The 26,232-nt window shown below is 41.8% G+C and overlaps 1 protein-coding gene across 3 annotated transcripts in view; it reads left to right on the top strand.

Moving 5' to 3' along the window:
- The window catches only part of LIMS1 (LIM zinc finger domain containing 1), an 85,355-nt gene that overhangs the window by 25,814 nt on the left and 33,309 nt on the right, over nucleotides 1-26,232 (top strand). For 2 of the 3 annotated variants that reach the window (XM_054973868.1, XM_054973867.1), the window contains exon 1: nucleotides 22,630-22,735. The exons of the other annotated variant lie outside the window; for it this stretch is intronic. In XM_054973868.1, coding sequence (XP_054829843.1) covers nucleotides 22,644-22,735 — 92 coding nt within the window. In that variant the 5' untranslated portion in view covers nucleotides 22,630-22,643. Of the gene's footprint in view, nucleotides 1-22,629; nucleotides 22,736-26,232 lie in introns of those variants that run through there. 3 annotated transcript variants of the gene reach the window in all.

The following is a 26,232-nucleotide window of genomic DNA, read 5'->3' as shown; positions in this document are numbered from 1 at the left end:
CCTCTGATCTCCAGACAGAGGGAAGTTGAGATTGCTGGTGTCTGGAGATCAGGGGGCGGGGCCACCAGCCATGTGACTATTTTCTCTGAGGGCAACCCATTGAGTTCCACCACCTCTTTTCCCAGAAAAAAAGCCCTGAAGATATCTCTTCTGCAATGCAATTCTAAACAAAGTTGCACCCTTCTAAATCCATTGTCTTCATACGATTTAGAAGGGTGTAACTCTTTTTAGGATTATGCTGTTAATCTATAGCATGATTCTAGAAATCCCTGTTAAAAAATTATGGGCATATTTTAGTTGACAAGTTTAGCTCTTTTAGGCCCCATTGATTTCAATGAAAGATTTATGGTGCAGTCCTAAGACTGCACTGCCCCGAATAATCCTGAGTAAGTAAGTAGACTTGCGCCCAATTTCTTTCTGAAGTTTGTGCTTTTGAATTTTCTCATTGAAAATAATAGAATTTGATTGTCCTCTACTGTTTTAAAAGCGGTAATACCTATTATTATTAAAATACCTTTCCTATTAGCTTTGGTTTTGAGAGTCTTAACACACTATTTGTTCAATTGTATTTATATTGCTGAACACAAGTTATGCATAGGCCAAATAAGCAACCACAACATAGGAAGCCGACATTTTATAGGAAACTAAATTGATTTCTGTCCCTCCTCTCTGAGCAGCAACTTTGCCTTTCAAAGTTATAAGTTGAAAGAAAAAAAGGAATTCCAGATGTGATGGGGAAATAGAGGCAGGTGCAAAATCTATGCAGAACCTCAACAAGGAGCTTAATATCTAATTCACAGTAATTTGTATGGTGCAATCTGTAGGCATGAATAACAGGACCCACATTTGCTTTAAGTTGTGTTTTGTCACCCAGTGCACCTGAGAGGACCATGCATTACAACATGAGTTAGCAAATGAATAAAGGCCGGTGGCCATATTGATCTGTAGAAAATTTTGTGGACAGTAAGAGTAGTATAGCACCATTGTTAGGATCAGTTGAGAGTCTCAAAATAGTGAGCTTGTTTTTTAGCTTCACAGATATCTTTTACAGGCTAGAAGTTAAATTTGATTGCCATGAAAACCCCGCCAGAGGTTGCCATAGGCTTGCCAACCTCCAGATGGTGGCTGGAGATGTCCCAGAATTACCCCTGATCTCCAGGTGACAGGAATCAGTTCCCCTGGAGAAAATAGCTGCTTTGGACAGTGGACCCTATGAGATTATAACCAGCTGAGCTCCAGCCCCTCCCCAAACCCCACCCTCTTTAAGCTCCACCCCTAAAATCTTCAGGTATGCCCCCTCCTCAGAGCTGGCAACCCTAGGTTGCCATAAGCCAGTTATGACTTGAGGGCACTCTCTATCACCATGCTAATATAAAGACTACTGTATATTCTGTGTCCTACCTTCCAAGGGACCTGTCCCTTGTATCGGTGCCCTTCTATAATAGGTCCAAATAATTGCTGGTTTTTATACCTGGAAAGTGAATAATAACAATTACTTCTTAATCCCAGTTCAAACTGCGATGTTTTGGATGTCGTGTGATCTAACAATTTTCAAAGAACGTCTTGAATCATCATTTTAAGATGGCAGATACAGAATATTGCAGATGAGCCACCACGATGCCCTGCGCCAACAAAATCATTTTCTGTTCCCCCAACTCCTTTGTTTAACATTTAGCCTGAGGAAGAACATTATGAAACCTGAAACTTAGCGCACTGCTCTGTGACCTTTTTAGTTGATCTAAATCAAGACACTCTGCTGATAGTCTAAGATGAAACATATGACATATGTATTAATCTCCTTTATTTAATTCTATAAAACTACCAGTCTTTGAGAGATTTAATCCCTCATAAATAAAAACCTTAACAAATAGTCAAGAAGTGGGAAGGTGAAATTAGATTGTTGTGTCTAGTAAGAAGATGATGACATACTTGAGGCTTCTGTATATGTTACTTTTACCTCTGGGCTGCTGCTGAAAACACTCCTTCCATGCTGGTAAGAGTGTTCCAGCATCAGAAAGACTATTACTACATTGTGAAGTTCCAAGATGCTGTCAGAAATGCTGTGTACATCCCACACATTGTACAATTTTTTCCTTCAGGGAAATCATACCCGTGCAAGAGAAATTCTGTATGTGAAGCAAAACACAAGCCTGAGATGTTTTTGGTTTTTGAGTCTTGGACCCAATAAGGTATTTCTTCCATGGCTAGTCTAGGTGTGTTGGCTGCTGTCTTGCAACAGAAGCGCTCTTCCATGTTTAAGAACCAGTGTGGTATAGAGATTAGAGTGTCAGACTAGGATCTAGGAGAACCAGGTTTGAATCCCTACTCCACCATAGAAGCTTGCTGGGTGACCTTGGGCCAGTCACATGCTTTCAGCCTAACCTACCTCACAGGGTTGTTGATAAAAAGGAGGAGAAGACAATTATGTAAGTCACATTGGGTCCCCATTGGTGAGAGAGGTGGGGTATATATAAAGTAAATACATAAAATATGTAAATAAATTAAGACCTTTGTAGCACTAGTCACTGATAATTCATATCTTCCTTCATGGAGCTCAGGCTGGTTTTTGTATATTTTGTTTGAATTATATTTGCTTGATATTACTAGATCAATTGGTGAAAAATAATAGGAAGTGGTTTGCTAAGTCATCCTTGCTCTTTATCATTGCTGCCAGTAATGACCAAGGGGGAAGCTATGTGAACAGGGAATGTTCAACATAAAGCTATATATGGCTATGTTCATCAGGTCTTATGCAGGCAGATCAACAGACATATTGAGTGAGTATTGCCCCTTTATATTTTGTTCTTTCTGTATTTGCGTGGGCTAAATTCTCTTTCTGTCTCCATAGGTGGTGTACTGTTCAATGTATACGCTTAAGTTATTTCTGAAGGATATTCAACAAACATAACCTTTTATGGATGTACAGGCATGCTGTTCTAGAGAGAAGTGAGAATAGCTGAATAATGTCAGTTGGGCTGGTTTGTTGCAGATAAAACGTTTTGGAATGGATAGTGTCACATTTTAATTGTTCTGTAGTTCTCGCATCATAATTTGTCCCTTAGAATTTATTTATTTTTTATTTTACTTCATTTATATCCCGCTTTTTCCCCAGTGGGACTCAAAGTGGCTTACATTGTTTTCCCTCAATGATCTATTAATCAGACTGCTCCTAGTAGAAGTTTTAAAATAATAATTTTTTAAAAACACCAGGCCCAAGTATAGATTATCCTTTCTGAAGAGCATTGGGAATGGTTTTTCTTCTAAGTCTGCCTCAGTCCAGCACTTAGAATTGTCAAGGGTAGAAGACTGTTAAAATCTGTTTTAATTGCAGCTATTGCGCTATGTCTTACCCAGACCATTAAACTGACTAGAAGTTTTAAAGCAGTTTCTGCTCAGGACATCACTATTAAGGGAAACTTGCATTGCAAATCCTAAGCAAAATTATATCCTTCCAAGCCTGGTGACTTCAGTGGACTTAAAAGGGTGTAACTCTGCTTAGGATTGCACTATTAATGTGGCGTGGATGGCTGAATATTTTTGAAAGGCAAACATTGCAAAGAGTGCGTGGTGTTTTTTCTCTCTCTAAAGGTTTACTTGTCCAGGTATGCGTATGTGCTGTTCTCATACTTATTTTGGGATTTCAGCATGAGTATCCTGATAGTAGATTGCAATCTAAACTGCTCTGTAATGCCCATGTGATTTCAAGGACGCAGGGTCTTATCCTAAACTAAATTTTCATGGATGTGCTGAAAGTGATGGAGATGCTGGCGAACAGTTCTTTTCTAGTGTAATCACAAAGTGAAGGTGAAATAGATTGACCACTTCAGTGCTTCTGAAAATAATTCTGCCTTTACTTGTGTGATGATAATGATGATTTTATTATTAATGTTATTTATAGTCTTGTATTTCTCACTGAGACTCAAGGCAGATTACACAGTATAAGCCAAAACGATCAACGGCTGGGACATTCAATTAACAATACCATCAACAAAATTGAAAACAAACATAAATCCAATACAGAGTTTTATACAATGCTGAAACAAAACGTAAGCAATCTGACATGGTCTATTAAATGGCATGGAAGCTACTCAGTAGGAACATACTTATTGTGACAGACATAATACAATAGTCTGCAATCCCTATCCCTTTATGAAAGGATCTCTCTGTATCATTTTCTTACAGCACAGCTTCCCTCCTAAATAGTTTGGTTTTGCACAGTGTGTGGAAAGCTGGGAGGGTGGGAACTTTCCTAACTTCTTCAGGCAGGCCATTCCAGAAGCTGGGAACTACTACAGTGTGTGTATGCGCGCGCGCACGCACGCACACACACACACACACACATGCACAGACAGCTGTTGATTTTGTCTGTCTTCCAGGCTAGACTGAGTTTGTAGACTTCCAGGGTAGACTGCATTTACTTGCTTTTCTAGCAGCTGGATCCTGTGTAACCCCCAGGATCTTAACCAAGTCTACAAGAGTCAGCTGAATCCCATTGAAAGTGGGAAGCATATCGTCCATCAACATCTCCACCTTCCCAACCAGCATCTCTTCTGCCTTGTCTGGGTTCAGTTTCAACTTGTATGCTTTCAGTCAATTGACCACAGCTGTCAGGCAGCGACTCAAGATCTCTAGTTCGTCACCAGGGGACTTGGATAATGAGATATAGAACTTGGGCTTCATCTGCATGTTGATAACATCTAATTCTATAACTACACATTATTTTTCCTTAAGAGTTTACATAGATTGCACCCTGTGAAACCCCGTAAGATAATTCCCATCCTGATGATAGCTGGTCTTCCACAGCAACCCTTTGAGTCAGTTCAATAAGGAATAACTTAAAGCAATCAAGGAACATCTGCGGATGCCTATTTCTACCTTCAAATGCCTCCGCAGCCAATGACTGCAGATAGATCCAGGAGGAGCAGCAAAGAATCATGGCCTCTGTCTACATTCAGTTGGAGATCAACCACTAAAACCACAAAAGCTATCTTCATCCCACAGCCTGGCCTGAAGCTAGATTGAAAAGGATACAGAGCATAAGAATTATCCAAGAAGATCTAGAATTGGTTTGCTGCTGCTCTCTCAATCACTTTGTCAAAAAGGGGGAGATTAGAGACTGGGTGATAATTGACCATGTCTCGTCTAAGGATTTTTTTTTAAGTAGTGCGTATATAACTGCTTGTTTTAGTAGTCAGGTGAAGGAGCCTTGAGTTAGTGACTGAATTATACCATTTGTGCCATTTTACAAGGCATTTGCTAACAGTAGTTGCCCCAATCAAATTATATTTTTGTGTCTTGGTCATTAATTGCAGGAAAAGTAGTGTTCTTGATTGTGACTGAACTTCTTGCAGATAGGCATAGACTGTCCTTTGCCTCCCATCTTTCTTAGCAAATATAGGGAACCTTTAAAACATAGAGCTGGAAGGGGTCCCAAGGCTCATCTAGTCCAGCTCTCTGCACACAGGAAATTCAGAGCTACCCCCCCACACACACACCTCACCTCCCTCAGTGACCCCTACTCTATGCCCAGAGTAAGGCAAAAACCTCCAGGATCCCTGGCCAATCTGGCCTGGAGGAAAATTCCTTCCTGACCCCAAAGTGGCAATTGGCATTACCTTGGGCATATAAGAAAGGACCATGAGAGCCAAGCACTGGCTCATCCCTCTCCTGATCTCTGTACATTCATATTAAGTCAGAATCATCATAGCTGTCAAATGACCATCTAGTCTCTTCTTAAATACCTCCAAGGAAGGAGACCCCACCACCTCCCGAGGACTCCTGTTCCACCGAGGAACATCTCTAACTGTCAGGAAGTTCCTCCTAATGTTTAGCTGAAAATGCTTTAATTTTAACCCATTATTTCTGTTTGAACCTGCTGGGGCAACAGAAAACAATTCTACTCCATCGTCTAGGTGACAGCCCTTCAAATACTTGAAGAGAGCTATCATATCACCTCTCAGTCGCCTCCCCTCCAGGCTAAACATACCCAGCTCCTTCAGCCTTTCCTCATAGGATTTGGTCTTAAGACCCCTCACCATCTTTGTTGCCTTCCTTTGGACACATTTCAGCTTGTCAACATCCTTCTTAAACTGTAGTGCCCAAAACTGCAACTCAATGAGGTTTAACTAGAGCAGAGTAGTGACATCACGTGATCTGGACATTAAACTTCTGTTGATGCAGCCTAAAATCACATTTGCCTTTTAAGCTACAGCATCACATTGCTGACTCTTGTTCAGCATATGATCTACTGAGATCCCTAGATCCTTTTCACATGTACTCCTGCCAAGACAAGTCTCCCCCATCCTGTAAGCGTGTCTTTGATTTTTCCTACCTAAATGCAGAAGTTTACATTTATCTCTGTTGAAATTCATTTTGTTAGTTTTAGCCCAGTTTTCCAACCTGTCAAGATCACCTCGAATCTTGCTTCTGTCTTCTACTGTGTTTGCAACCCCTTCCAAAATTTAATGAGCATCCCCTCTATTCCTTCATCCAAGTCATTTAAAAAGATGTTGAACAACCAGGGCCCAGGGCAGATCCCTGAGGCGCTCCACTTACCACTCCTCGAAGATGAGGAACCAAAGCACTCTTTGGGTACAATCTGTCAACCAGTTACAAATCCATCTAACAGTAATAGGTTCCAAAGCACGTTTAACTAACGTCAACCAGAACTTCACGTGGAACCTTATCAAAAGCCTGACTGAAATCAGGATAAACTATGTCCACTTCATTCCCCTTATCCACCAAAGTAGTAACTCACTCAAAAAAGGAGATAAAGTTAGTCTGACATAACTTATTCTTGAGGAACCCATGCTGGCTCTTAGTAATCACAACTGTCTTTTCTAAATTCTCTAAATGCTGTTTGATGACCTGTTCCAAGTTCTTTTCAGGTAAGGACGTCAAGCTGAAGGGTCAATAATTATGGGTGCAACATTTGCCCGATTTCAATCTTCTGGCACCTCAGCTGTACTCCAAGAATTTTCAAAGATGATAGACAGAGTCTCCACAGTTACATCAGCAAGTTCCTTTAGTACACTAGGGTGCAATTAATCTAGTCTTGAGGACTTAATTTTGTTTAAAGAAGTTAGATGTTTACATACCACCCTGATGTCTATCCTAGGCTGCAATTCTATTTCTTCCTCATACGTTCCCTTTTTTCCAGGGTGATCATATTTCCCCTTGCAAGTGAAGACCAAGCCAAGTAGGAATTGAGCAGTTCTGCCCTCTCTTTATCACCTGTTAAAATTAAAGATGGGCACAAATCGAATTACGACCCAAAAAATGCACGAACCAGGCCGGTTCGTGGTTTGCGAACCAGTGGTTCATGGAAGCTAGTTTCCACAAACTGGTCTACTGGTTCGTTTTGGGTCATGAAGGGGCAGTTTAAATGGCCATTTCTCTAGGGAAATGGCCATATAAACTTTTCCTGCGGCTTGCAAGCGGCAGGTCCCTTTAAACTATCAGTGGGCACATGGCAGGGGGGGGATAGTTTAAAGGGACCTGCTGCTTGCAAGCCGCAGGGCCCTTTAAACTGCCCAAACCCCAGCCCCAGCCCCACACTTACCTTGCCCTGTGGGCCAGCAGCGTCCTCCCCCTCCTCCCGCGACGGGCGGGAAGGCCATTTTTGGCCTCCTCCGCTGCTGCGCGGGCCCACAGGGCAGCATAGGTGGCCAAAAATGGCCTCTCTGCCCCTCAAATGGCTGCAGTGGCTGGCATTTGAGGGGTGGGAAGGCCGTTTTTGGCCTCCACCACCGCCCTGCAGGCCCACGCAGCAGCGGAAAAGGCCAAAAATGGCCTTCCTGCCCCCCGCAGGAGGAGGGGGAGGATGCCGCGGGCCCACAGGGCAAGGTAAATGTGGGGCTGGGGTGGGGCTACGGTTTGGGCAACCTGTTCACCCCAAAATATGTCTGTGCTACAAATTTCACCTAATTTCCCTCCCTTGGTTGTTGCTCTGTTTCTTGCAGGGCTCCTGTGCCATTATCAACAACATTACAGATAGACATCCAAGAAGTTTAGACTTAGTTATGTTCTTAGCATGAAGCAGCAGCAACCCTATGCTCTACCTTATTCTCTGAAAGAATAGACTGGGTTAATGTGTATTTTTTCCTAAGCTTGTTGGAGAATTAAAATTAAATTTGCGATTGTGAGTGGAAGATTCTTAATGGACAGTAGCAGTAAGAAAGGCTTAGGGGTGGCCAATTCTGGCATGGGAAATTCGTAGAGATTTAACAGAGGTGCCAGTGGGTCTGACTTCCACAGCTGCCCTTTTTTCCACGAGAAATTATCTCTGCAGTTGCAGTTTCAGGAGAATGCCAAGCCCTATCTGGAGGATGGTAATCATACTTATGATGTCCATTTCCTAAAAATATTAAATGATAATTAATTCAAATTCACTTGTGTCATGTTTTATACAGGTGAATGACAATGAAAACTAAATACACCCATGTACTTTGCGCTAGGGGTGTGCACCTGAAAAAAATTCAGGTTTCCTGCTTCGGGTTTCCCTGAAGTGAGAAAGTGATTTGTAATAACCCAAAAGTCGAAGCGGCGAGCCGCTTCAGAGTCGAGTATTTAAATTGCTTTGGTATGCTCTGTAAAGATTCAGAGCATACCAAAGTGAGGGGGGAAGCTGCCTCTCAGCCCCCACCCCACTTACCTGTCTGTAGAAGGCTGCAGTCGCTGCCTCCACCACCACAGCGGCCACCTGGGCAGTGTAGAAGACTGGAGCCGGCGCCTCCGCCACTCACGTCTCTGCCACTGCAGCGGCCAGCTGGGTGGCGAAAGCCACAGCTGCCGCCTCCACCCCCCCATGCCACTTCCTCTGCCGCATCAGTGGCCAGCTGGGTGGCGGGGAAGGCCACCAGTGCCGCCTGTGTCACCGCTCGGAAGGTCCAGGTAAGTGGAGTGGTGGGAGGGAGCCCTATAAAAAAGCCCTGAAGCTTTGATTTGAGATTTCTGAATCAGGGCCAGCATGCTTTATGGATCGGGTCTGATTTGGGAATTTTTCCCGAATCGGAAACCTGATGCGCACACCCCTGCTGTGTGCACAGACATGTGAAGGCTCAGGGAAAAGTGGGAAGAATATTTTGGGGGGAACAAGCTCTGGATTCTCCTGATTTGCCTCTCTCTCCCCCCCCCCCCCGAGGTTTCCAGCTTAAAAATGGAGATTTGGGGAGCACTGAAAAACTATGAAATATTTCCTCAAAATGCTTTTTAAGAGAATATTTTACTGACTGATACGTGTCGTGAAATTGTTTATGTGAGACAATGCACAGCATTAGAGAATGCTAATTTCTGGGGGGTTGCCATCTCTGGCCTGGTAAATTCCTGAGCTTCAGGGACAATGCCTATGAAGTAGGGGATTTGGGGTGCAATTTCACCTAGAATATAGGATATACCATGCTACTCTGTAGTCTGGAGATCAGTTATAATTCCAGGAGAACTCCAGGCCCCACCCGGATGTTGGCAACCTTATAACACAACACAAAAATGTTTACACCTAGAGAGTGTTGCCATCTTTGTGAGAAGAATCTTCTGAGCCCTTTTTCCCTTTTGAATTGCGTGTAGCCTTCCTCTGCTGACCAGATGTTTACAATTTTCTTTCCTTAATAATAACAACAACAACAACAACAACATTCGATTTATATACCGCCCTTCAGGACAACTTAATGCCCACTCAGAGTGGTTTACAAAGTGTTATTATTACCCCACAACAATCACCCTGTGAGGTGGGTGGGGCTGAGAGAGCTCCAGAGAAATGTGACTAGCCCAAGGTCGCCCAGCTGGCTTCAGGTGGAGGAGTGGGGAATCAAACCCAGCTCTCCAGATTAGATTTCCGTGCTCTTAACCACTACACCAAACTGGCTCTTTAGTATTGGGTATTTTAGCAGTTTCACTTGTACAAAAATAAGACATTTAGACTTAAATTTCATAATTTTGTGCTAATAAAGCTATACATGATGTGTTTTATGTTACATTTATTGTTGTTAAAGCATTCAAACAAGCTCATCTTTGGTAAGAAAATGGCCATAAATTCTGACATTTTCTTCAAAATTTCTTGGTCTTTATGCCCCTCAGGAAAAGGCAGAAAAGCGCGCACGCATGCACGCATGCACGCACGCACGCACGCACGCACACACACACACACACCCGGCATGGCTTCAAATTTTTGGAAATTTCAGATTTATATTATCGTATCATCAAAGTATATAGTGATCCTGTTTTAAAATGATTAAGCTTTGACATATGAAGTTAGTATATGAGGCATTCTATCAGTAGAGGGAGATGTTGCGAAGCTGAAGTCTCACATTATAAGCTTTTATCAGAGGCAAAGGCAAAATATCTATATCTGTCTATTCATCTGTATTGCCTTTAGTAATTGTATATTATTATTTTATTCATGTAGGAAGTTGCCAGAAAGTACTTCAGTTCACTTCTAAAAGTAGTCTTTCAGTATTATTTTTATTAATATTTGCAAACATGCTTTTTGAAACTTTGGAAAGGAAGTGAAACGCACATGGGAGATAAATTGGAGTAGGAAAATTGGAGTCCCTTGTCCTAACCTTTACCTCCATAATTTAAATTCCTACCTCTAAAGAGATTTTGCTCTTTAACAAAGACCCAAGGACGATGTTCTAGATATTTATGGGTAACATTAATTTCATTTCCCTTTTTTTATACCCAGCCTTTCTCCCCAATGGGGACCCAAAGCAGCTTACATCGTTCCCTCCTCCATTTTATCTTCACAATAACCTTTTGTGGTAGGTTAGGCTTGAGTGTGTATGACTGGCTCAAGGTCCCCCGGTGAGCTTCCACGGCAGAGCGGGGATTTGAAACTGCGTGTAATGATTTCTAGTAAATGTGTGCATGTATCTTTAAATGCTTGGTGTGAGATAGGTGAAGAGTGGGGGTGAAAGAGAGGGATATGATTGGTTGATGACTGAGAGTGTGGGCGGAGTGAAGGCAGTTTAGACTGGGAGTAGAGAGAAAAGTTTCAGTCAGAAGAAAGCAGGCTAGCTGTGTGCTGCCTGAGTATGTTGAAGTATTTATGAGAGAAATATAACCTGTGTGGAACCTGAACTGAGCATGTTTGTGAAAGAACACTCAGTCAGGGAAAGAGAGGCCAGCTGTGTGCTGCCTGAGGAGTTTTAAGCATTTCTGTGAGAAAATATTAAGTGAAGAAAAGAGAGGCTAGCTGTGTGCTGCTGCCTGAGTAACTTTAAGCACATCTGAGAGAAATATATTCAGTCAGAGAAAGAGGCTAACTGTGTGTGAAGCCTTAGAAGAGTTCTGAATGAATGAGTTTAAATGAAGTAACTTTAAGAACCGAGACCTACTTTTATGAAACCGATACGCTTCTTGACTAAATAAAAGTTTGTTATATCCCAAAGTAGCTGTCATTGCTATATCCCATTCCTATCCTCAGGGCCACATAGAACCACGAAGGAGCCTGACGCTTAGGCACGTTACAAAAGGGAAAACTTAAATAAAATATCTTGGAATATAATATTCCTAGTGGCAGCAAACTACCCAGAGGGTGTTAAGGGAAAGTTTAAAGGCAAAATCTACCCAAGAGAAGGGGTTATAACACTGCGTCTCCCAGATCCTAGTCTAATGCTCTTTTTACACTGGCCCAGGCTCACTGGCCAAAAGAGGTGCTGATTCTGTGGAAAGAGGTTGCAATGCTGCCACATGCCCTGCTCGTGAGTATGATAGTTCCACAATGCACTTTTCAGAGAAGGGGAGAGAAATGCTTGAATAGGGGCCGCGAGCATGTTACGACTTACTCATATCTGACCCATTCAAATAAAAAGTGGCTGCTTCAGAGTAACAAATAGGGCACTCCTAAACAGAGTTACTGTGGGCTTAGACTGAGTAACTCTTGTTTGGGATTGCACTGTAACTAAAAGTACTATCAGTAACAGAGGACAAGGAAAATCCCAGGTGCCGAGACACTTGAATTTGAAAGACTAGAGATTAGAATTCTTTTTGGCAGTATGTAGGGTTGTGAATTATGCAATCTTAAAGCCAGTCTATAAACTGCTTGCGATGGCAGTTAATCCCCACAAAGTAGTAACACAGTGCAATTTAGAAGATTTCTAAACGCTCAACCAAAGCCGATTCCCCCTCCCCGCCCCCGCCTCCCCAGCATTTATGGGTGCTGCTCGCAACCAAATGGCAATTGGAGTGTAGGGAGGTTCTCGAGTCAGTGGAAACAAAGGGAGTCTTAAAAACCATAGAGACTGGTGATAGCTTAAAAATCACAGATTTAATGGGGCCAGGTAGCCGCATTGGAAAACATAAAAAGACCTCTGCCAATCCAGTAGTATAATATCTTTTTAACATTACAAAATGACAAACAAGCTGAAGTTCACTAACACTTATTTGAGCTGGATCTTAGGAATGGGGGGAGGGGGTTGGAAATGTTTCTTGGGCCTCATGAGAAAGCCCTACTTTGTGGTTATTTATTTGGAGCATCTGCACCAAATGGAGCAGCTCTGCCAAGTGACCTGTGGAGGTGTTTGGATAACATGATTGGCTTGGCTGTATTTCATTCCTGATGTGTTTGACTCTCCAAAGGATATGTATCCTCAGGAGGAGAATGACACCCTCATCTGCTGCATTCCCAGGAGTATGTTAATTTCAGGCTTCTACTGGCCTTTTCTTCCATATAGCAAAGGATCTGTGTTTTCTTTGTTTCTTCCTTCTCTTGTGTTCTGGGGGGGTGAGGGTGGCAAGATAATGCCAGTAAGGTGTACCAGCATCACCGTGCATTGGATGGTTGCTTCCATATTGGACTGACACAGAGGCATTTGCCAGCATGCTGTTCCATGTTTGTTGGGTATTGCTAGTGTCACTATGGATTCCAGTACAGTTGTGCGTCACACAGTTCCTTGGAGTTGGGTATCTTTTGGATTTCATTTCTCTGTAGAATAGGGTTGCCAGCTCCTGGTTGGGAAATTCCTGGAGATTTGGGGGGTCGAGCCTGGAGAGGGCAGGGTTTGAGAGGGACTTAAGCTGGCTGTAATGCCATAGAGTCCACCTTCCCAGACAGTGATTTTCTCCAGGGGAATTTATCTCTGTCACCTGGAGATCAGTTGTAATTCCGAGAGATCTCCAGCCACCACCTGGAGGCTGGCAACCCTACTGTGGAAGGAGCATAGGAGACTCGCTATCTACATCCATGACATGCTGGCATCTGTTGTAGGACCGAGTTGCTTGTCCAACTTCTCTATGTATTTTTTTGGACAGTCGTAAATGATAGGGTTGAGTCAACCTTGCAGCCAGACAACCTTGTCTCTAATTAATTGCTAGGTCTGAGATTAAAGTCCAGGCGATGAAACCCTGTAATGAAAAAGCTCAGGAGGAACCCAAGATAAATCAAGTTTACAGCCAGGAGAGGATCCTAAAGTTGTAATTGTGATAGGGAAGTAGCCTGTATTGTATATTCTGTAACTATGTTGAGTATGAGAACCCGCTAAGATCCATTTATTGAATTTATCAGACAAGACCGGCCTAGAATGTATATTGAAAACAATAATCAGCTATTCTAGAGTTTGTGTTTAATGATGCTTTTGCTGTTTTACCACAGATCTGTTGTTATCCTTGGAACCTTGGCTAACTTTGAGTGACATGTGTTATCCCTACTCCCACTGCCATATCACTGTTTTTGGAACACATCAAGTAAATGCTGGTGATTTTTTGTTCATGTGTGTTACCTGACATTGCATGCACAACATTATTGTAAGCGGTTGCATCTGAGTAGTCAAACCTTGCTTCTGAATGCAAAAACCAAATGTTGAAGAGTAGTATGGAGGGACTAGAGGGCTAGGTCAGTAAGTCTTTTAGATAGACCACTTTGGGAGTTGATCTTTACTTTGCCAATCCTTCCCCCTTTTCAAACTAGACCTTTGACAACATTATTTGCTGACCTGGGCACTATATCAAATAATATCTTTTTCGAACAGGAAAGTAGACAAGGTGTGTTCAGTTAATCTGTTTGCTGAATCACTGTTTCCATGGCAATCGGTGGAATGTCACTGCCTTGCAGAGCAAGGATAGTAACTTTGCTTTCTAACATGGCTTAAGAAACATCTGTTGATCTTTGATTCTCCTACAATGCAATCCTAAGCAGAGGCATGCCCTTCTAAGCTCTTGCACTGGACTTAGAAGAGTAACTCTGCTGCGGATTGTGCTGTTAAAGTATTAAGCCCTACTTTATGGCATTTAGTATTGTAAGGTTGAACAAAATGCTGTTTTACAATTTCTTTTTATATTTCTGAATTCAGGTTTGTTTGTTTTAATTGTAGGGATGCCAGACCCCCAGTGGGGGCGGGGGATTGCCCGCCCCCACACCCCACCCTCACCTAACCAGCGGGGGGCGCACCTTCCATGTGTGTTCCCCCACGGCGCTGTGCGCTCCCATGCGCAGCCGCCGGCGGGATCAGGCCCGTTTTGGCCCGGATCAGGGCTGCTGCGGAGTGCAGGAGCACTCTTGTGCTCTGCAGTGCTTCAAAACGGACCCATTTTGGCAGAAATTGGGCTCGTTTGGGGCCCATTTTGCCACGGATCGGGCCCATGGTTGAATATACGAGCTCCACTTTCCAGATTGAGAGAATGGATTGAAAATACATTGGTAATTGGTATTGTGGACTGAATCCATGCCCCTGATGAAGTCCTTTTTGGATGAAATCTGCGTCATCAGACAGCCGGTCCCAGTTTGGGCTTGGAGCTGGTTGCCATCATCCACCCAGAACACCTATGTAAAGAAAGAAGAGACACACTTTTTAAGAGCTTTTCCACGAGGTTTATTCTCTAAGTACTTACCTGCTGGACGTTGGGCTTGGAACTGTTTGCTATCGTCCATTGGAACACCTGTGAAAAGGAATAAGAGACACACTTCTCAAGAGTTTTTTTATGAGTTCTAAGGTCTCACTTGTTGAATGGTCCTTTCTGACTCCCCTTTGTAAAATATGCCGTGGGGGGTTACAATGCGCTGTACACTTACAAGTGTTGTACTATGACATGTGTATTAAGATTGTGATGAGATACTGTGTCGAAACTGTTTAGCACTTTAGCACTTCAGCACTTACACTTGATAAATGGTTTTTTTAATAGACTTTGTTTAATAGTGTATTACTCCCAGTAAAGGTTTCCTTTCTTGGTGTTACGCTCCATCACAATTTGGCATCTATTTAGTTTTGCTTTCTGTGTCAGTAGCTTTCATACACTAGCAGACAGTACACTGGAGACTGAATAGGAAAAGGTTAAATATTACTGCTATTAAGCAATAGGTGTTGGCTGATTCTGATAATTTTTTACAATTGAGCAAGCTTTAAAGTTTTCTTCTAGCTACAAAAAAATGTAACCTATTTATAATGTTTATTTAGGAAATGCTTGACCAGGATAGTTAAACCAGCTAAAGAACGAAGGTGGGTACTAAGTGTCAGTTCACACAGTCAATAATTATTGAGATAAAATGCTCGTTTCAGTCTGTGATGTGTTTACGTATTCAAAAGATTAATCCTGAAATGAACTGAAAGGCAGCAAATCCCTCTCTATGTAATTAAAGGTGAAAGAGGTAAAAGTAGTCTCCTATGCAAGCACCGAGTCGTTACTGACCCATGGGGGGACGTTGCATCATGACGGTTTTCTAGACAGACTTTTTTTGTTACGGGGTGGTTAATTTATGGGTCTTTTATTGTCTTTTCAACATAAACAACATTGAAACAATCACAAACTCTGAGGATAAGAAATCAGTTCTTTCTCCAAATAACAACTCAGGAATATGCATGTTCTGCATTCTTTGAGTTGGACCTAAGGTTGTCAGGCCACAGCCAGAAAACCCTGGGAGCTTTTGAGGGGCACAGCCAGTGCAACGATATTGCACCAGCACGCTGACATCACTTTTATCAAAAACTGGGAGTGTCTTCATGACGTCGGGGATGGGGGTCTCTAGGGTTTGCAAAAACTCTATGGTTTTACACTCACATTTTCTATCAGTTTCTTCCCTGTAGCACTTCAGTCTCTAGTGGGCAATGGTGCAAGATTGCAGATCTCCCATTACCAACAGGAAACTGGTAAGCCTAGTTAGACCCAATATCTTGTTGTATGGTAAGTAAAATTCAGTTGGTGATGGAGATGAAATCTCTAGCAGTGATTAGGTTAGTTACCTTAGTGTCACAGAGATAGGCAGAAGGTTTTCTAGCTGCTGCTGCCTGAGATGTTCAGATCATACAGAGAGACAAGCCAAACTGAGAGGACGGAAGTATAGGCCAGACCTAAAGAAGGTAGCAAGCTAAAGAAAGACTAAGAGAGGCTGCAAAAGAGAGGAATGAGGAACAGACAAGAGGTCTGAGGGGGGAATTGAAGCTGTGAGAGAGCAGAAATAGAGATGCATATTGCCAGAATTTAAAGAAATGAGGAAAACAGAAGGTTGTATATTGATTTGTAATGACTAGCACCCCTTGTTTTAGAAATAATACTCCTAAGGTGGTTGACAGGCTGTAGTATAGAGATTGGATAGAAAGCTGCTAGCTTTTTAAAAATTACTTCTCCTTTTGCAAATTCAGTTGCTAAACAAAACCACTCAAGAATGGATGGATGGTATTTATTTTATTTTTATTTATTTATGTCATTTATAGTCCACCTTTCTCACTGAGACTCAAGGCGGTTTATACAGTATGAGATTAATACAATCAGTATCAAGTACATTTCAATACAGTATCAAGGACATTTCATAAACAATACCATAGGGTAAATAGATACAAGTTTAAAAGACATAGTATTAGCAAGAATCCAATACAGAGTAGAAAACATACTGAAGCAGAACATAATCTAGGACTAACATTAGACAACATGGAGCACTGGTAGTACATAGCAGTACATATTAAAAGCAGCAGATAATATGTAAGGCAATATAGTGATGAAGTCTATGATCCCCAACTCATTAGTGAACCATCCCTGCAATACAGCCCTCCCATTTGAGTAAAAAGCCTTTTTGAATAGTTCAGTTTTGTATTGTTTACAAAAAGCCAGGAGAGTGGGGGCTCTTCTGACTTCCTCAGGCAGGTCATTGCACAGGATAGGGGCCATCACAGAGAAAGCCCGAGTACGGGCTGCTGCTGACTTCACCTGTGTGCAGCCTAGTACCTGCAGGAGACCCTGTTCAGATGAGCGAAGCTGCCATGGAGGAACATAGGGAGGGAGGTGGCCCCGTAGACATGCCAGACCAAAGCCATGAAGAGCTTTGTATGTAATAACTAATACCTTGAACTGAGCACAGTAACTGATGGGTAGCCAATGGAGCGACTGTAGGATGGGAGTGATGTTCATGACGGCTTTAAGGACTATATTAACCATGAAGTGTCTTGGTGAGAAAAACACATGCAGTGGTGTTTGTTGTTAGAGTAGTCTTTTGCGAAGGTCATGTCTAGATCTGTTAGAATCTCTTCTAAGTTCTGTTGTATGCTGTATTGCAACAAGCTCTTGACCTTGAAGCTATATTGCATTCATGCAGATATAGACGTGTAAACATCTACCGACTTGCAAGCTTTCATAACTTGGCAGTTGTTCAGGCAGATAAGCTAGAGTTCACACGGTGAGCCTTGGAGTTAGCTTAACATGTTCCCATTCCCAACAGAAAAATAAGGTAGTCTGATCTTTCTCTCTTAGATTTTGTTTACCAGTGTAAATATTAAGGACAACTTATTTGATGATACAATTTCTGTATGTTACCCTTTGCATTATTGCCATACCTTTTACATACTATGTTTTTAAAATAGTTAGATTTACTGATCCCCCCCCCCCCAATCCCATCCTTACCTCATTAGTCGGTATACTTCAGTTACTTGTAGGAGCATTAATGGGCTGTTAAATACAACAAATGAAAGACTTCAGGGAGCTGTTGTTTAATCATTTTTAAGCTTACTCTACATTAAGAGTTTAGTTGAAACTCTCCAATTGAAAATGGAATGCTGCATGTTTAGGCAAATACCAGGATCTTTCTTCCATTTTTTTGAAGATATGCTTTCAAGGTGAGTATAGATTTATAACCTGCCTCCACTTTATAGTAAAGTGTATTTGGGAAATCTTTGCCAAGTTTGTGTAGAGTTACAAGCTGTGCAGAAAATATGACAAGTTCTCTGAAACTAGGTCAGTATAGAACCAGGTATGGCCCTATTTTGCTGCTGGGTACACAGCAGGCATGGCGCTCCTGCAATGCAAGAAGCCCTGCATCTTGCACAAAACCTGTATTTGCAGGAGTACAGTGCCCAGGCTTAACGGGACGGGCAGGCCATTAAAGAACGAATAGTGCAATCCTAAGAAGAGTTACTCCAGTGTAAGCCGATTGAAATCAGTGGACTTAGACTGGAGTAACTCTGCTTAGGATTGCACTGTAACTTGATTTAGAAGTCTTCATGATGTTTCACAACCTCAGTCATCCATTCCTGTATTAATGGATGTAAATTAATATCTTTGGACGATTGCCAGTTACTCGATTCATTGAACAAAATCTGAGTTGATGCTATTGAGATACAATATATTGTAGAGTGTGTTTGCTGATGGACATTTTTTATGGTGCCCAGATGTCAATACTTATCTTGGAATACTGATTCCTAGAAATACAAAATATATGATTACACTAAATTTTAATTATTGCTAATATATCTTTGGATTTGGCCAAATGGGCAACTTTAAACCTGATTGGCAATATTTACAACTGCAACATCATATGGCCCTGCAGCACGAGTGTTTCAGAGTCTCCTCTGCTTTCTAAACTCTTATTGAATTGATGCAGAAAATGAAACCTACAGTATATAGATATTTAATGACACTTAATAAATATGGTATGTAGAATCTGCAGGATGAATGGAATAAGGAGTTAGATCTCCTAGTTTTGCCAAAACAATGGGATATGGACATAAGCTTTATACCTGTTACGTCTATGGCTCTTTAGCTGCGACTTGTTCAGCAAAGTTTATGTTTAGAGTATATTGGACACCACAGCATCTTTTTAGTAAAGGATTTAGTGCAGTTTCTAATTGCTGATGTTGTAATATATAGGACACATCTCTTACATGTATGCTTTGGATGTGTCCAGTTATTTGTTTTTTGGGGGAGGAAGTAATTACTCATATTAATTTTGTACTAGAATACTCATTGATTTTTGAAGATATTTATGTACTTCTAAACTATTTGCCTGTTTCCTGGAGCCTAACTGATCGTCAACTAAAATGGACTCTCTGTCCCTGACTGTAGCTAAAAGACTTATAGTATAGCATTGGAAAGACTTATAGTATAGCATGTCCTGTAATTCAATGGATGGAGGTCCTTACAACTTTAATGACATTTGAACATAAGACATAAATCGGGTATAGATTTATTTTTAGATATTTGGAGACCTTTCGTAGAAGCTTATGTGTAAATTTGCCACTATTGTTTTTATGTATTGTTGCTGTTGTTGTTAATTTGTTCTATATATTTTTTTTAATTAAAAAGATGTTTCCAAAGTCTCCATGGAGATTGTCTGAAGTTTCCACTTCAAAACAGGAACACTATTCGACTGCTGTGAATTGTTTGATGTATTTGTACATCTTTGTTATCGTGAATGTCCTCCAGCAGGCAGGCTGCCTCTCAGCCTTCTGCCATGGTCCCTGGCTATCAAGGGCTACACTCTGGCCACAGGTATGGGGACAAGTAGGCAGTTCCATCCCCTGAGTCCTCTCTTGCCCCTGGGAGGTAGCTCCATAGCTCCCCCTGCCCCATCTCCTCTTTGGCTGGAACTCAGAGCCCTCCTTTTATCCCACCCCAAAAGGTACCTCCCAGTTTCTGAGCCAAGGGTTGCAGGACAGTGCTTGTTTATGTTCTAGATGCACACTGCCCCAGCCTCCTGGAGCAGCTGCTGTGCTGCCTGAGCCCAGCCTGATGCACTCTAGGGGAAGGCCCGGGCTGCTCTGTGGTTTGACTAGCCTGCGGCTTGGGACATGGGGTGGAGTTGACACCATCTTGGTCAGGCAGCTGCAGCCCTGTGGATCTCCACTGCAGCTGGCTCACTGGGGATGTGGCTAGGAGGACTGCAGTCTCCTGTTCTCACTACCCACATCTGGGGGTCTTTTCCTGCTCCCTTGGCTTCCTGGCTGGTGAGTGTGAAGTTCTGGGTCTCTCTGTGTTGCAGCTGCCAGCAGCTTAGGGTGGAAGAGGAGAGATGTCTCATGGGCTTCAGGTCTGGGGCGGCTGCTGCTGTTTTTCAACAATTATTTTGTAAATATCTTACAGATTATATGTTAATATAATATCGATTTATAAGTGCTGTTCCATGTTTGTTCCAGCTATAGTTCTTAGACCCACAATTAATTAATTTTATAGAATTTGCTGCCACAGGAGATAGTGATGCCTACGGATTATATAGGTTTGAAAAGGTAGTAGACAATTCATGGAGGATAGGTTTATCCATGGTTGTTATTAGTCTGTTTGTGAGATCAGGAGTGGTGTAGATCTGGACAAATGTTGCTGAAGAACAGTCAGGAGGTGGTTGCCACCCTGTCTGTTTTGTGGGTTTTTCTGCAGGCAGCTGGCCAGCTGCGATTAGGTGGGGGGGGGAGTTGAAAAAAATAACATTCCCAATAAAAAATATACAAGGCAGAGGAAAACAGGCTGGTATGCAATCAATATTCCACTGCTGGAAACAAGGTTTATTTTAGTTATAGCAATTCTTTTAAAAAATCCCGCCCTTCCTCCAGGGAGCTCAGGGAAGCATACATGGCTGGTTCTTCCTCCCTCCTCCATTTTATCTTCACAACAACCCAGTAAGGTAGGTTAGTCTGGGAGAGAATGACTGCCCAAGGTCACACAGCAAGAGTGGGGATCTGAGCCTTGTCTTCCCAGTACAACACTAGGTAGTCAGCAGGTTTATTCAGCAGGGCTGTCCTTAACTTAATGTCAGTTATTTTTCACTAAATATATGTGCATTTAATCAAAGCCGTAAGGAAGTTTAAATGTAAGGGTCAGTCCAAAGAAAAATCAAGTGAAATTGAGCCAACTTTTTTGTTCAAGGTTTCCAAATTCTCCTCCCTGTCCCGCATGACTTTTGTTCATGCAGATCCCACAATCCCCAGCATAGCCTTTTGGGGTAGTGAACGGAGACCTTTCCTTCTAGGAGCCAGACTAGGATCTGGGAGACCCAGGTTCAATTCCCTGCTCTGGCACAGAATTAATTGCTGGGTGACCTTGGGCAAGTCACACACTCTCAGCCTAACCTACCCCACAGGAAACAATTGAGGATAAATAGAGGAGAGGTGAATGATGTAAACCCCTTTGAGTCCCCACCAGGAAGATATAAATGAAATAAGTAAATAAATGAATAAAATTCACCAGCACAAAAATGGTTTGATCCAACCCACTATGTGCAGAATTCTTTTCTTGTTTCTTCTCCATAGAGTCCAGTTCTTTACATCAGTGGCATTTTTGGTCAAACTGCCAATCAGTTTATACCTACCATTGCAAGAACTGGGCTTTTATTTCAAGTTTAAAATACGGCATTATGACTTGTAAATGTCCAGTTGTCAGCTTCCTGTGTTACAGGAAACCTTTTATTCTTTTTTGTTTTCCACAGTCTCCAATGGGTCTTGTCCCAAAACACAGTAGAATGATGAGTGATGAATGATGTAACCGTTGACGATTACAATCTAGCAAAGAATACTGAATGAAAACAGTGTTTCTGCCCCCGCCCCCCCATACTTCCAAAGGGATATTGAACATTTAACCTTATTTGACAGGAATAGCCATGTTTAGTATGTTGCTGCAAAAACAACAAGGAAAGACTCTTGTGGCACCTTGAAGTGTTATTGTGGCTTGTGCTTTTGTAGAGTAATGAAATCTCATCAGAGGCATGAAACTTTACTCACAGTTGGTAAAAAAAAAAAAAGTAAAGAAAAGGCCATGAAATGCAGAATCTCTTTTGGTGCCCCTCATTACCATTTTCTCCTGTACCTAGGAGAGAATATATATGTGTCGGTGAATATATTTGCCAACTGAGAATAACACTTCTAATAAAAAGGTATGCTACAATAAACATCTTTTAATCTTGGAAGGTGTCACAAACCCCTCCCTTTTGTCCTTTATTTTGAGAGGCTGTTACAAAAATTAAAACCTTTAGTGTTTCACAGCTTTAAATCTAAAATTCACTCAGCATGCAAATTAAAGTCACAGGCTACCTGACTAAATCTGATCATCTTAGGAAAGAGGACTTGTGGAGTGCCAATAGATTTTGCTTTTATGGGCAACAGTTAGTTGGTCATTACTTGGAATGATTGGGAGAGGCAAAAAGAGAATTGAAGGAGTTAATTTTTGTCAGTGCTGCGATTTACTTCTGGTTTGGTCACAAAACAAATGCCCCCTGGCTGATCATGAGCCATCTTTTAGATGTGAGGCTTATTGCTAGAGGAAACGGTTGCCTTCTGGAGGGTGTGTACCTATGAGAAACAGGAAGCAGTGCAGCGGCTGCCTGTGTGAAGAGACTCTCAATTCTGATCATTGCAGGTGTGCAGGCTGCCTGCTCAACGTGTTCTCTCTGAGCATCTTGGCAGTTTTTCTTGTTGATAGGAACTTTTGGTGGGGAAGGGGAAGGAAAGTGTGAGTAGAAAAAAATGACTGCGTTGCAGCTGAAAGAGTTATCATATTCTGGTCTGTATAGAAGGAGACGAGATCGTCCAGATAGCTTACCTGAGCAGAAGCTGAGGTGAGTGCGGGAAAAATTAATAGTTAACAAGAATGCACAGTGTCTCTTAGCTAGCACGATGGTTTGTACAGATAGTTGCAAAAAGCCAAGCACGAGGAGGAGTGTGTAACAGTGTCAAGTACAAAAACTTTAATGACTGGAAATCCTCCCTGCATGCAGAGGTAATCTAGGAAGGGTTAAGAGGAAGTTGGCATATCCAGTTCGCTTCCCTTGGGAATATTTCTCTGTAGCTTTACTATTATTTTAAATGCCGCAATAGTACTAGGAGCAAAAATGGGACATTTCTGTAACTTTTAATTGCTGCTTGCTTTTGTTCAGAGTTGATTAGTCTTCAGAGAATATCTTAAAAATCAATTGTAGCTGCCAGCACAGTTGTGTTGTAACAAGTGGAACTCAGTAGCCTTTTGGGATTTCTAGTAATGTTCTTCTATAGAATATTGTATTTTTACAAAAAAAAGGTGGTATGGTGTAACTTGTTAGATCATGCTTTTTTAATAGGAGTTTTTTTTTACTGACATACTTGTGACAAAAGAATGCAGAGGAACCACTTAGAATGACCTTACGAAGAGAGAGTAATAAAAACAAATCTTTTAAAAAAATAATGACGCTGGATAGTTAGCAGAAGTTGAGTTCTTTTTTAAAAAACATCATGAGATGAGAAAAATTATTGAGATTGAATAACATCCTGGGAGAAAACCCCACTGAGTAGACCAAAGTCAGATTCTGAGTAGACCTACAAAGGACTGCTCTGATAATTTAGTAGTTCAGTGCAAAATATCTCGATGAGAAAAATCCTTTTCAAACGTCAAACAGCTAAGAATCCTAATGTAACACTTTTTAATTCTCATGTAGTCCCATTCTTGATAGCACAAAAAAAATTCACACTATCTTTCAAGAAATCCCAAAGCTCAGGATTATTTCTGATTTTAAAAAAAAGCAAAATCAAAGATAAGGTGGGGGAACCTTCTATTTTGGGGCAGTACAAATCAAAATGTTGAATGCCACTCTTTTAAGACAGCCAAAGTCATGCTTAGAAACTTTGGAGACATGTGTCCTTCTGGAAGTCATCTTTAATCATGTTAATCTGTTTTTCATACTTTGAAATGCCCACTCCAAGCTCTTTTCATTTTGCTTTAAAGAAAAAATATTAACAACATTACAAACTTCACTTAATTTGGGGGCTAGAAGAGATGCTTTCTAACACTTTTGGTCTTTCTCTTTCATCATGGTCCTAATTAGAGCTCTTTACCTCTCTGTCTTGACAAGATTCATGTGGATATTACTTGCAGATGGTATTAAGAATGCTTAAAATTTCATTCTGGACTTCTTATCCTATGTATCTTCAAAGCTTTTACATGAAGAATATCCTGTGCCCTTACAGTTAGAGCAGAACCCAATATCTAGCAGTCAACACAGATTTCTTACACCATGATTTTTAAAAATTCTCCAGTAAAAACATCGACCCCTATCTATAAGGAGAGGCAGAGTGAAACAGCTGCTCAAGGGGTTAGGTTTGGAGGTATCATTGCAGATGGTGAATAATTGGATATTTTAGTTGTTGATTTTTTTCCGAGGATATTTTAGTTGTTCTGGTTTTTTCTGAGGATTCTGTTTGGGTGCTTTATTTTACGTGACAAAATGTCTGGGTCCGGCCACATCTCTGTCTTAAAGGGCCCCATAAATGCTTCCAATTATGGCCAAACCTGCATCTATCTCCTGTCATAGGACGTTCCATACTTAACCAGAGGCCACACAAATTCTCTGTAAAGCAACTGAGCACTTCAGGGTGTGCCTATAGAGGCAACTGCGCTGGATGCTGTGAATTTCTCAGCTAACCAGTTCAGCAGTCAAGTTTACCCCATTTGACACTCATGATCAGACTGAACTGATGAAGAATGTGCTTAGATAGTGTAGTGCATCAAGCAGCTTAAATAAGCAAATAGTGGTGATCCCCGACCCAAGATACATTTGCCTGTCCTCGGCCAGGACCACGGCCTTCTTGGCTTTGGCCTGGTGGAAGGCACTTCTGTTAGAGATTCAAACCCTGTAGAATCTGCTGCAGTTCTGCAGGGCCTGTAAGATGGTGATGTTCCGCCGGGCTTTTGGCTGAGGACTGGCATCTGTCCCATTTTCCATCTTTTTTCCTGACCGCCATGCCCCGTTTTCCATCCCACTTTGGTACCATTTCACAGCTGATCCTGCAGAATTTGACCTTATGCCTTTTGTAGTGGCCTATGTATTTTAACAACGCCTGGAATTGAATTACTGTAATTACCACAAAACTTGTAGTTTTATATGTTTTTAAGATGGTATTTATTGATGTTTTGTTGATGTTAGCTGCCCTGAGCCCATTCACAGGGAGAATGGGATATAAATTAATAAAATAAAAATAAAAAACAAAATGGCTCCCAGACAAGTTTGCAGCTGCCTGTTGTTCAGAGGCCCCCTCACAGCTGATGGGGTATCAGCTGAGAGTCAGGCTCTGCTCCATCCCTAGCAAAATAGTTACGCAGTGAAGTTGCAAAGGGGAGGGAAGAAAAGGCTCCTTTCTTTTCCTCTGTATCCCAAACTGAGGACTGGGGAGAAGGCAAGGGAAACCAACTGGGCTTCTGATCGTCCCTTCCAAATTTGCCTCATCTGAGCACTCAAATCTCTTTTTAACCCCTCAGAACAGGCTTGGCAATTACTTTGGGCTTGTCTTCCCGCAAAGGAGTTTGAAGATTTTGAAGCTTGATTTAGGCATTTACAGGCATGCAAACCTTTGAAGAAGCATTACCTCTTCTTTGGTTAGCTTTCTCTGATCTCCTATACTGCCTCTCTTCTGAGCAGCATGTCTGTGTGTATACATTCATGGCACCACATGAATGCATTTGCTTTCCTTTTTTTTTTTTAGTTACACTGTGCAGCAAATTGAATGATCCCTTTTGAAGCCTCAGTACAAGTTGCCGCTAGCACTGGAGTTCAAAGTTAAGGCAGTTTTCATGTAGTGTTACCCTGTTATTATTTGAATTATAGCAGTGCCTGCAGGTCTCAGCCAAGATCAAGACCCCAGCATTTTAAACAGAGGTCTCTGCATTTCTCTCTCCGTGTGTACGTGCACATGCTGTGGATTTTTTCCCCCTTGCTCATTTCTTGTGGTGGAAATGCCACTGTTTTCACTTGGAAATTATTACCCACATTTTGTCTGATAGTGCAGAAGACGTAGGATATTTCCATTGCTCAAGGGCTTGAATGTCTGCAGTGACACACCCTCTTCCCCCCCCCCTTGCCCTTGTCTTTACCCTTACACTTTCTGCCTGCACATGGCTTAATCATTCTTTTTAAAATGTCATTTGATTTACTCACCAGACCTAAAGTACAAAATTTCTGGAAAGAGGTGTGTGTCAAACATTGAGTTGTCTGCTGTGCCAGCAGGTACTGTGGGTTATATTATGCTTGGCCACACTTAATGGGAAGGTAAGCAGGAAGTAAACCCGCCCGTCTTTTTGCAGAGAGGG

The sequence above is a fragment of the Eublepharis macularius genome, chromosome 3 (genome assembly GCF_028583425.1).
Source record: "Eublepharis macularius isolate TG4126 chromosome 3, MPM_Emac_v1.0, whole genome shotgun sequence".
Taxonomy (NCBI): domain Eukaryota; kingdom Metazoa; phylum Chordata; class Lepidosauria; order Squamata; family Eublepharidae; genus Eublepharis; species Eublepharis macularius.
Note: the sequence above shows the minus strand (reverse complement) of the source record. Positions and strands in the feature narration are given on the sequence as shown.